Source organism: Apis florea, unplaced genomic scaffold (assembly GCF_048593485.1).
Source record: "Apis florea isolate Af1SG1 unplaced genomic scaffold, ASM4859348v1 contig_2153_pilon, whole genome shotgun sequence".
NCBI classification, from domain to species: Eukaryota; Metazoa; Arthropoda; class Insecta; order Hymenoptera; family Apidae; genus Apis; species Apis florea.
The window spans coordinates 80,145-93,101 of record NW_028256536.1 but is presented as its reverse complement, the minus strand read 5'-3'; the positions used below and the strand labels follow the sequence as shown (position 1 = coordinate 93,101).

The 12,957-nt window shown below is 42.5% G+C and overlaps 1 protein-coding gene across 2 annotated transcripts in view; it reads right to left on the bottom strand.

The window, feature by feature from the left end:
- Positions 1–12,153, bottom strand: part of LOC100866886 (disintegrin and metalloproteinase domain-containing protein 10) — a 133,718-nt gene extending 121,565 nt beyond the window's left edge. For both annotated transcript variants that reach the window (XM_086915607.1, XM_086915610.1), the window contains exon 1: positions 12,037–12,153. In XM_086915607.1, the coding sequence (XP_086771733.1) occupies positions 12,037–12,127 (91 nt within the window). In that variant the 5' untranslated portion in view covers positions 12,128–12,153. The remainder of the gene's footprint in view (positions 1–12,036) is intronic.
- Positions 12,154–12,957: the final 804 nt, after the last annotated feature.

The following is a 12,957-nucleotide window of genomic DNA, read 5'->3' as shown; positions in this document are numbered from 1 at the left end:
TGAAATATTTTCTACAACTCGGTTAAAACTTGGACATTTTGTAATGTAAATTTGACGGTGTATCTTGTGCGCGTAATATAAAATATTAAAGTGAAGTGAAGGAAAAAAAAAAGGTTGAAACTTCCCGAATGTCTCCTCTTTATTAGCGAAACGTTAGTGCGAAGAGAGAATATGCTGTTCCCTAAAAAAAAAAAAACGATGCAACGTATCAGTTGAATTCGCGGTGAAATAATATTATGAAGATTTTTTTATTGTACTGCCTCCTATACTTTAGCAAAAGTATTGTTGTACTTTTAAGTTTTTTAATGTATCTCCATGTGTCTCTAAAGAAATATTAGATTTTATACGTCCATTATAATTCTTCTTCAAAATTTCGGGTCGTCAGCTTAAATGGGATTCTATTTGCAATCAACAACTCGCTGTTGTCTCGCTGAAATTAAACAAATCTAAGAGATAATCCTCGATCCATCCTCGGACCACACGCTTTGCCTTAGCTACGCTTTGCCTAAGTGTTACGTTATTCTCGTCTAGTATCGTGCCACAAATATGTTTTAGAACCTGGTTGGCAGCGTACGAAACGAGCTAATCAATATGGATTACCGTCAAGATTCGGGATATGCAGTTTGTGAAAATTATTTATAAGGACAAGGAATTAATAATTGTTCTTTGAATAATAGAAAGCTCTGCCTCCCTCCGCGTGGAATTAATCGCAAAGATTCTCCTCGAAAGAGATCAAACAAGATCTCCAAAGATTCTCGTTCGAAAATCTCTAAAAAAAAAATTAACAATCGTATTCCTTCCAGCCAGAAAATTCGAAACGAAAATTCCCCGATAACGATTTCCCTCTTTCCCGCTCCCTTTAAAATACATAAAAACGTGGAGTGGATATACATCACGGGATACCCATCCATTCTCCCCGCGGAAGTAAATCGAATAGCATTAGCCCGCCGGACTTTGAACTCCATAATATAATTCCGAGTGGGGGATTCCGATAAAAACTTCGATCTCCGCGTGAACGCGTCCACCGTGAATCGCGGCCGGGCTGCTCTCGACGACGTTGAAAATTCGCCGCAGTGGCGTATCGACTTTTTGCCGGTCCACCAGCGAGAGGGAAGCAAAGAATAACCTCGACGTCCGTGTCCCGTGACCAAACGGGAGGACGGGCAGGAATCTTCTTCCCAGACTTTTTCCATTTCCGTAAAGTTTCCTATCCCCGCCCTTCCCACTCCTCCTCGACATTTGAAAATCCAACGCGTGCTGCAACAATCCTACGAGCTGAGGAAGAGGAAGAAGAAGGAGAAAGAGAAAGAGTGTTGGATTAGTTAGATTAGTTAGATTCATTCCCCTCGAATTCGGATACGAGGAGAGAGAAGGAGAGGGGTAAATAATAATAGCAGGGCGGGTTAAAACGAGCGATCACCACTGCTTTCGAAGTAATTCTGCGCCGTGTAAATATAATCTTTCAGTGGGGGATCGTATTTAGGATCGTATGGACGGTAAATCGTGGGAAAGCGACATTTCTGCCTCTCTTTCTTTCATCACGACATCTTTCTTTTTTTCAGTTCCGTTGCGAGTGTGAGTGTGATATATTTGACCTTCAAATAAGGACGACTTTCGAGTATTATTATGGTGGAGTGATGCCGAATTCTTCAATGGATGACGTATTATTGACTCGGGTCACTGAAAGGCAAGCAAGACACGGACGGGACGGGAAAATAAAAATTAAATGAACGGAGCTCGTGATTCTTTTAAAAAAATTTGTTTCGCGAACCGCAATGTGAAACTTGATGAATAATAGCTTTATTTAATCCAATATTAATTGACGAGAATTAGACGTTCAAGAGAATCCGTAATTCGTAATTTATCGTATCTTGTTAATACCGGCGATATACTGCGTGTACAACAAAGTGAAACAACGAATAGACGAGGGAAGGAGGAGGGAGAGGGGAAAAAAGAAAAGCTATAGCTTTATTTCATAAATTCAAAAACAAAAACCTACGGCTACGGATAATTTTATTCAATTTGTTGGCCGTGTCAATGGCTCCCCATTTGTATGGCTTATCGATAAGTGAAAAATGATGTAGGGAAAATCAGGTTAATATGTATTTATGACAAGAGAGGGCGCGGAGGTAAGCGGAGTTTGGTGAATTTTGCGTTTGACAGAAATACGGGACACCATCAATCTTGTGCCAATTTTCCTACCGTTGTGCCGCGTAATAAAATAAAGCGGCAATGAATTTGCAAGGTAGCTCACGTCCAATTCCTGCGGCCCATCAAACGTGCGCTTTCCTGCGCTCCCTTGGTTAACGATCAACCACGCGACAAACCGATAACAACGTACAAATTTTAATTAGCATTCGCTACCGCCAACCGATTTAATTGCCCGCCCAAATTACCGCGCTCCGTGACTCGTTCCACGCGAGATTCGTCAATTTCTAATTTCAATTCTAACTTTTCACCGGTCGTTCCACTAATTAATAAGTATTATTCGACGAGTTCAAAAATTTTTCCTCCTTTCTTCGAAAAAAAAAAACTAGTTGACCCAAACCTTGGAATAATGCATAAAAAATACGAGCGAAGCATTGCCAACGTTCATCGAATTACCATTGTTTCGGGCAATGAAACAACGGTGAATAATATTCCGTCTCCTCCCGGTGATCGAACGTGACGGACGCGTCGTAAAAATTCATGGTCGAAAATTTACGAGTGGGGGAGGCCTCGAAATTCCCGGCTAACGATCCGTTTCGAGGGGTTTCGAATGCGTGGACAAGAGGGGAGGGAGGAGCACGGCAGTTTTATTGGAGGCTCCTTTATGAGCCGTTTGCCGGCCGAGCTCTTTTACGAGCTCTATCGATAAATAAGCCGGCCCGCTCGTCCGATAAAAACGGGTCTGTGTCGTCACGTCGAGAGGAATTAGAGAAACGTAATTGCAAATTCTCGCCGTGCTTCGAGTCGTCGAAACGCCGCGCCCGATTAAATCCGACGCAACCCGGTTGGAAAAATGTCCAACGTCTTTCCATTGGATTTTTAACGCTCGCGGCGTAATTGGCTCGAGTGTCCGTACGTTCCATCGACTCTGTGGTTCGCCAAGATAATTGATCTCGACGATCCAAAGAGAAGGGAAGAGGTGGTCGGATTTTACAGCTGGATTTCTACCTATATATATATATATTTATGACGATTTGGAGCGTTCGAAAGCGTTAATCTTTCGTCTGTCTTCGAATAAATATCACACGTTTCTTTCCTTCCGAAATTGAAAATTCGTACGCGAATCCATCGTTGGGTAAAATGAAATTTCAGCCCGATTAATAATCGACTCGATCTGCTAGAAGCAAAAAGCTTTGCAAGGAGTAACAACGGTGATAAACAGCAGTGTCGGTAATCTATCGCGGACAGGACAGGCGATGCGTCTTCCAATTATTACGTAATTTTGATCGAGCGTTTCTCATTAACCCGGCATCTGTGACCAAGCGTGCTTAATCAGCAACGCGATTCATCGCCGCTCCTCCGATTTTTCCACCATGGTTTTATGCAAAACGGAACCATTCCACCCGCACTTAAGAGAGTTAACTACAGCGGGCTCGATCCCCTGCAGAGCATCAAGATCTGTCATGATAATCCGCAATCTCTTTTGCCTCTCAACGGGCAAACCGTTTTAACCGTTCCATTCTGTAAACTGCCGTCATTTTCACAAAGAATTCGATTTCTTTTTTCTTTCCGCTTCTGTCGGGTTCAACGGGATCGTCTCGCTTTCATAATGCTTTCATCCGGGGTGGGAAGGTAATTAAAGGGTTGAAGGTTCGTTTAAACGAACCTTTCGATTCAAAAAAAAAAAAAAGAAAAAAGAAAAGCTTCGTTTTAAGTGAAATTATCTCGTCTCGTTTTCGTACGTGACAACGACGAATTTTTTTTATCGCTACGTTTATTTTTATATCCTCGCATTACCGATCTTTCATCCTTGATGTATTACTTTCTGCGATACAACTTTTTCGTTCGAAAGATTGGAAAATTCATTACAAATCAGTTGAACTAACTGAAAATATCAATTAATTATTGGATCCCATTTCCAAGAAGCTTTCTCCTCAAGCTTTAGCCCAGGCTTTGTAATAACACAAAAGATGGCGAATAATAACATATTCTCCGAAATATATCTTAATTTCGTCCTTTTAAATGTATTAAAATTTCCACGAATTGAATTTAATTAATATAAACACGGAGAAAGATGTATTTCTTTCAGCGACACAGGTGATTAGTGGTATTCAAAAAAAGGTTGGTGTTTGGCTCCACGAAAAAAAGAGACGTGGAGAATATAATAAGAATAAGCCAGCCTCCTTTCTTCCCCTTTAATTAAAATATACTATTTTCCTTTTGAATCTCGAGTTTGGGACGCGAGAGGCCGCGTCTCGCTAAGATTCGTTTTTAAAATCAGTTTTTATTTCATACCGCGCGATAATGGCGGCATTAATTAAATCCCAAGAAAGAGCTGGAGGAAAGCCTCCTAGGATAAGCCGCCCGGTGCACCCCGTTAAAAGGCTTGCTCCCAGTAAAAAAAAAAGCAAAGGCGTCACCTTGACAAACATATTTCGTTAGAGACGAAACGAGAACGAAGACGATGATATCGCGCCAAATTCCAATTTACGAACCGAAGAGAACACATTCACGAGTTTCTATAAATCGTAATGATTTACAACTTTAAACGTTAGCTGGTAAGCTCAACTCAAGAGAAAGAAATGAAAAATTAACGGTAGAAATCCAATCTTCGTGCGAGGAGGAGGAAATTTATCGATCGGAACACGTTCGTTCCTCTCACATTTCTAACAAATTTTACATCCCGATAAATAGAGTTTCTGAAATCATCGGCGTCTGAAAAAATTTTCAATAATTATCATCATTTCGCTCGAGCAATTCGACTCGACTTTATCCGTCTAATCTACTTATCAAAATACAAGGCAACACCAAGTTGCCAAGATCGAATGTAGCCCCTGTCATTAGTCCTGTCGGCGTTCCAACCCAACCCTCTTCCCCCGAGGCTTTTCGAAACGTCCTCCACCGAACGAAACCATTTCTCTCCCCTCCCCCGCTCCCCTCCCAACATCTCCTCCGTGTCTAGCCGCTAATTAAATTAAATCACGAGCTCATAGCTCGACGCGCCTCCACCGGGCATCCTTTAATCGAATCCAGGGGCGTTAATACGCTAGTCGAAACTTCTTAACGAATTAAGAAACTGGCCTTGATCCTTGTCTCTAATAGTCTGCCTCCTCGTACGTTATCACGCCAAGTCTTCAACTATATATAATTTTAATTGGAACCGTGTAACCAAGTTAATTATTCATTTACCCCCTCCCTCCCTCGAAAACTTGCTCGATCCGCAACCAAATGCAGCGGGATAACGTCGTTATTGTTTCAATGATAATCTTCGAACGGGGGGTTCGTTTTATCAATCTCGTTGCTCGATGACAAGTTTTCCACCCACGCTTCTTTTCGAATCATCGAGCCGACGATTTTTGACATTTCTTTCTTTTTCAATTCCTTCGAAGAGAAAGAATTTCGACGATCTCTCCCGTGAAATTCTAGCCGCTCGTTACGATCGCCGGAATATTCGAGCGAAAGACTACTCCAAAGAGTCTGAAGACGAACGACTTCCATTCGAACCTCGTTAAGATCCTCTCCAAAGATTCTTAGTAGAACGAACACTCCGCCTAAAAGAAGGAACGACTCTCTTTCTTTCCTTCCCTTTCTTCTTTTTTCTCCCTCCCCTCCTCGATGACGACCGTGTTCACCAACCTCTTTTACACGCTCGCCTCGCTTTACATAACCGTGCCGATAAATTATTTATCCTTCGAAAAATACGTACGTTGAACTCGAAAGAGCTATCATCGAGGAGCTTACTAATTTTTCCACCGAATCTGCTCGTTGCTTCATTTTTCGGTTTTTTCGGCAGCGGTGGAAACAGGAAAATTAGAGTTTACGACAGCCGAGTAATCGTGGCACAGTCTTTTCGCGTTTCCGATGGCTCTTGTGCGCTTGCAGCTGCTACCTCGCGATAAGAGGATTTCACAATATCGAGTTACGAGCGTGTGCAAAGTCGTTACATCGAGGTCGAGTACCCTTCGAGGATCCTTTATTCCACACGAGCACTGCCACAGGGGCAGCCACCTTTCGAGACGTTCCGCCCCTTTCTCTTTCTCTCCCACTCATCCGTCTCGATTCGGTTCCTCGAAAAACCGAGGGCCCTCCACCGCCCGGCTCGGCCGATAACGCTGCCCGTTTTGCCTCCTCCTCCTCCTCGTCTTCTTCGAGTGCACACGGGATTCAACGATCGAGGGAGCAAAACAAATTCGGGACTTTTATTTTCTATCCCCTCGGATGATCGATCGCTCGGAATGGCTTATCGACTCGACACCGCCCCGCTCTTATTTTTCAAACAATGTTTTTTGTAAAACGTGAAAATCATCCATCCCCCCGCGATCATCTTTTTGTTAAATATTTAAACAGCAGTTTGCGAGGTAAAAGGTGGAGCTTTTTTTATTTCCCAGCATCCGTGTAAATACTGTATCCCGATCACGGTGGAAAACATTTTTGTTGACACGTGTGTATCCTATTTGTTCCGGATATAGGGTATAAAAATTAAACCTAGATCAATCCGGATATTTTCCGGATACCGGCGTTTATTAATAACAAAAATTGCTTTATACATACTTTCCTACTCTCTTTCTTTCTTTATTTTTTTTAAATCTCGTTAAACTCTTCAACTCTCTTTTTTGCAAATCGATCGTGTGTTGCACGCGAATGTTCGAAGAAAGTTTTTACCTTATGCATCGTTGGAACGATCACTTCTGTTCTCGGGATTCATTAATTTGTCTAATCTTGATCCACGACGATTAGAGGGAACAAAGAGTATCGTAGGAGAATCGTGGTTGTATCTTTGAACGCGAGCCACGCTCGCGTAACAGGGACAGTTCTATTCAAGAGCGTAGCAGGAATAATAGGGAACAGTAATTCAACGTTTATTCGTGGGGACTGGCCTTTAACTACTTGGCCCGTGTGCAACCAGATTTAACCACCCTTCGCCTCCGTGGGACACGTGTTCCTGGAAACGCAAGGCCGCGTTTTCAAACGGTGAAAATTCACTCCCATCCTCTTCAATTCTCTTTGAAACTCTTTTATCTTTATATTCGTTAATTCTCCACCCGACGGACGCTTGTAATCCGTATCTATTTTTTTCGAACAGGTTCGACGTGTTGCATAACGTTGTTAATAATATTCATGGAATTTTGAGGATGTGGAGAGATTGAAGTCGAAAGTTTTGGTGGGCAAAAATATCGATTTATCAAGCTGTAAGTAATTTCAATCCCCTGGATCCGTTCTATTTCTATTTATTCCTCCCTTCATCCGCCGCAAACTTCAACCGCTTCGATACCAATTCGATAAAACAAGTTTCGGCCAATATTCATCTTATCTTATCTTATCTTATGGATATATAAGTTGGAACGGAAGAAGAAGGGAAGCTTTTTATTTATTTCGATGAAATTATCGGATCGATCAAATGATTTTTCGTTATTTTAAATCTGAGACCGCCACCGTCGTCTCCCAAATTTGCCTCGTGTTTCGCGAATCCAGGTTTTAACGATATCGCAGCTGCTCTTCGAGAGAAAATCGCTCCGAAGGGGAGCGCTCACGATTGCTTTCCCAATTTTGGTCACGTAGGGAGTTGGACCCAGTCCAAATGCAATCCTTAATCTTCCGAGTTCTATCCATTAAACAAGTTAATTAACAAATTCGAACCTGCTTCTGTGTAGATACCGCTGCGAATTCAGGAAAATGGATTCGTCGATGACGCGTTTCAAGTAATTTCCCGGTTATTTCTGACCGCGTCCTCATGACGGAGATGATCTTTAGAGTAGAAAGGAAGAGAGTACAATAGATTCGCCGTAGTTGTGATAAACACGGGGCGAAAAATTAATATTTTCAAAGTTGCCAATAATTATTTGTTTCCGTTAGAAACGAGTGTCTGTTTTCACATCTGTTTTCTTGGAGAAATGTTAGAAGTCGGTCTGCTAGCATTCACTTCACGATACCTAATCCTTCCTCCTATTTTCGCGTACAAAAGTTAAAAGTTTCGCGACTATAAAGAATAATCCAGTCTCAAATTGATCGGTACAAAAGAGAGAGAAAGAATTGACAACGATTCAAATTTACGAGTGAAAATTTCAAAATTTCAATTGAAGACTCGAATGATCACCTTTCACCCCGAAGGGAAGAGAAAAGAAAACAGCCGCGATGAAACGAGGCTCGCGTATCGATCCATCGTCCCTCCACTCCGACAAACATTCGTCGGTCATCGTACAAATTTATAAAACATTCGCGTCGCGTTCTAGCCGAGCATTGCGTAACGAACGGCCGCGAGTGCATTAGTCGGCGCAAAAATATGCAATTATACGGTGTCCAGTTTCGGTAACCAGGTATTATTCGTTCGGCGCAGCCGCGTTCGAAGGTGGCGCGCGCACGGCGAGCAAGACGCGTGTGTATATGTACGATGCAATTAGCCACGATAATTTATCAGGGAGAGGAGGGGGGGAGGGGGTGTGTGTGTGTGTATGTAACGATCGCGCTCGAGCCGATAAAAGTTAACTCGAAACGTTTCAAATTTCCTTCTCCACGCCTTCTCTCCGCCATCCTTCTTTCCGTTTCGACGCGTATTCGGCAAAATTGCGTTAACCCGTCCCGCTCGAAATTTACGATTCGTTTCGCATTTATCACCCCCCCCTTCTCCCCCCCTCCCCCCCCAGCTCAGCTGGTGCGAAACTTTCCTTCCCCCGAAAAATGGAGGCGGCGGACCCTCCATTTCAAAATGAGAAAAAATATTTCTCCTAATCTCGAAATCGTGGGAATTTTCGCAACGATGATCGAGATAATGGCGGGGAAAAGAAGGGAGAAAGGGGATGGAGGAAAATGGAAAAGAACGATACTACGAATGGAACGTTTCGAATGACAAACGTCGCGATATGATACGAGCAGCAGCAGCGTGACTCTCTCGAATTTAAAAAAAAAAAAAAAAAAAAAAAAATAGATACAGAAATTCGCGAGAGCGATGACAAAGGTTCGATTGAAAGAGATATTCGGTTCCATTTTTTTTTTTTTTTTTTTTTTTCTACTTTTGGGGGATCGTTCCATCCGTCGATGCGGTGAATATTCGCGCGCTCTACCCATTTTTCGTCCGCCTAATGCTACCGCTATTCTCCTCTCAACCATCCACTATGGCCTAATTATTTCCTATTCTCACGTGCAACTCAAACGAGCTTCACTTTCCCGTTATTTACGTATCGCACGACCGAAAATGAATACTTAAACTTGTATCTCTCTCTCTCTCTCTCTCTTGTTGTTGCTGATTATTGTCGAGACTCGTGATTCCTCGGATAATAATAAACTGTAAAATCGGATATAATGAACGAGAACAATAATATCATTAAAATTGAACTCACCCAATTAAGAGTCTCGCCTTATCAAAGATCGGTTTCTACATTTCCAAGAATTTAAAAACGCCAAAACAATGTAACTTAATCTCCTCTATCTTTCGCATTCCATTACCACGAATTTGTGTCTTTTTCAAACGACACAATTCGAATCAGGAATGATTCGAATCACGATGCGTTCGTTAAGTTTAAATTTTTCTTGCTGCTCCAATTTCCCTGATATTAAATTTCTTCTCGTATCTATCTATGATCAAATGTTTATTCGATCTTCTCGAGTACGGAAACGAATATCGATCATCGATTCGAGAAATCTTCGATTCAGGGAACGGCGAATCCGAGAGGTGTTGATTAAAAGGGTCCCAAATTAGATATTCTAAACTTGGCCATTCTTTTAATTTCACTTTGTTCACGCTCTCTTCCCAGTATTATATTACTTCAAGTTGAGAAGGTGGAGAAAGTTTCCTAGAAGCGGAAACTTATTAATCGATACAGAGCGCGGTGAGATAAAAAGGAAACGATGGTTAACTTCCACGAATTAATTTCGATACTTTCTATGATCTTTCTACTCGTTCCAATCCTCGAGGATCATGTCGCGACCAGTAATCTTATCCGTGTTTTTAATCGTTAAACTATAGATTTTTGCGTAAATACGAAAATAAGACGAAGATCAAAAGTAAATCACGGATAAGAATCGCACTCGACGTGTCTCTTTGAATTCGATTAATATCATGAAAAAAATTATTCGCAGATCTCGCGGAATTGAATTCGAAAATTTTCGTCGAAACATTTTTGCAAGAGAATGGTTTGAGAAAAAAAGTAAAAACTGGTGTCGATTGATCGCGACGTTGAATCTTGATGGAGTAATTCCTAAAATTGCAAAGCCGCGCAATAGACGGAAGCGCGCATTTGCGAAATCGAGCGTGCGGCACAAAGGAGGGCGATATCGATACAAAGAGCGCGAAAAAAAACCTTGTCTACTCTTCCTTGTGCCCCTCATTCGAAATCGTTCCTTCATAACGAGTCTGATTCGTGATAAAGATTTCAACTCAAACATGAATTAATGCCACGAATGGCACTCGTACGTGTGCTAATGATTTTGTACTTTAGCTTTTGAGGTAAGATTTAATGATTTTATTTTATAAAATGATACGTGGAAGCAATTCAATGGTAGCGACGTGTTTGCACCATAATAAAAGAAAGCGTCTAAACTATGAAGGACTATTAATTTTTGAAGACCAAGTATTTACTCCTATTAGATATTGATTCAAGACGAGCATCTCTTACGATTAAATTTTTTTGTTTATAATATATACTGTTCATTTTTAGGCGTAATATTACATTCCTTGGAACGAAGGCACACTCAGAAGACTGTAATTTCTATTAAAGTATCGTTATTTATATAATATATAGTTTTGAAACTGTCACTTATCACACTTATTCCCATACTTATATTTCGACTCGTGTTGCAACTGTTTTCGAGCACCACTTGGAACTTTCGTCGAACTAAATGGTACAGGAAGGGGTTAATATTATAACGCAATTATTATATTAATCTCACCGTGATATTTCTTTTCCCTCCGATTCGAATCGCAGTTTCTTTACGAAATGCTCTCTCTCTCTCTCCAATTAATAGTATATCGTCAAAAATCTCATCATTTTCGGTAGGAAAGTGAGGAATATGGCCAGTTTCGGATAAATTCAATGGTGTGGAACGACGACGCGGAACGAAATCTTTAGAAGTCGCAGAATCTTGCACAACAGTGGCGTTATTGTGTTTCATAATTTATATACCGTCTCTCCAATTAGATGGATGGATTAGATGGATAAACGGAATTCGACAATTTCGGCCGATAAATCTAAAAAGATGACGTCAAGTTTCCCGCTCAATCGCGTTTACGTAATCCAACAAACGTGTTTGTTAACGAGGAAAGTTGACGGTCTCCAAGTTTGGATCAACGAAAGAAAAGCCAACGGTTATTCTAACCGTATTGGTGGGCTCCCTATCATCGTTGGTCACCGTTCAACACACCGTGGAAGGGGATGGAAAACGTCGGACAACTTTTCCACATCGGATTATCAACGTTGCGAGATGGAATAACTCTCTCTCTCTCTCCCTCTCTCTCTTCCTTTTTTTCCCCCGTTCGAGCCTTTTTATCGTTCGTCTCTTTTATAGTAGCGGGAGTATTTTAAATTACGGTCTTCGTGTCAGCCGTAAAACTACAGTCTGCCAACAACGGTTACGGTTAGGAGAGAGGGAGGCTCCTGTAATTTCGATGGAGGAAAAAGGGGATGGGGAAAAAAAGTTGCAACAAACTACCGAGCCGAGCGCATCACAAAAGAAGGAGGAATATATATCCAAGATACGTGAAAGAGAGAGAGAGAGAGAGACAGTTTTCCTTCTATTTTCCTTCGACGTCCTCTCTAAACGATCTTTCGACCTTTCGTCCACGAGGATCGCGATAACCTCGTGATCATCGGGTTTTTATCTTGGAGGGAGAGGAGGAGGAGGAGGAGGAGGAGGAGGGGAAGGGATAGAAAAAAATTACCGATCGAGCACACGTACCTTTGTGCGGTATTAGCGGCCAGGGATGTAACGGGGAGCCGGCAACCAGCCAGACACATGCCAGCAACACTCCGAACATTTTCACCCCCATCCACTTTGGACAGACGGAAACTTCCCTGCTTGTCCCTTCCCCTCCCCTCCTCCTCCTCCTCCGCCTCCTCCGCCTCCTCCTCCTCCTCCTCCTCCTCCTCCTCCTCTTCCTCAACTTCCACGCTCACGTTGCAGTCCGTTGTTCCCTTCTTCTCTTCTTCCACCCACCCTCCTTTGTCCCCCAGTTTTCACCCTCTTCCCAACTCCTTCCCTTCTCCCACACTCGTGCGCAACTCTCTATTATCTTCTCTATACTCTCTCTCTCTCTCTCTCTCTTGGATGCGTGTATATATATTTTTGTTTTATATTCTCTCTCTCTCTCTCTCTCTCTCTCTCTCTGGCCAGAAACGATGAACCTCGATCGTGCACCGAGTTATTATCACACACAATGGAGAATTTTCTAAACGCAATTAGCCGGAGACGTTTTTTCGTTTTTTACATCGTTCACTTTGAAGAAGAGAGTTTCAACGGTTATCGATGGAGGCCGATCTCCGATCCCCTGTCCATCCAAATCCTTCTCGAATCTCGTCGAATCGTTTGTACGGGTCGCGTATTCCACGGTGGCCTCGTGCTCTCGGATTCGAGGTGAACCCCGCTTCGAAGAAGAGAAACGAGCAGCGAGATTTCGAGGAGGCGGCAAACCGGATTCGCGAGTCGACATTTCGCGCACACGTTGGATGCGATACGAATGTCACTGCCACTGCGAGAGAGAGAGGGCATCGTTCCACATTTGCATCACCACTTTTCCAATCCACCACCACCGCGATCACCTCGATCATCCCTCCCAACCGAGCCAACCCACCATCGTCGTGGCCCACCTCCTCCTCCCTC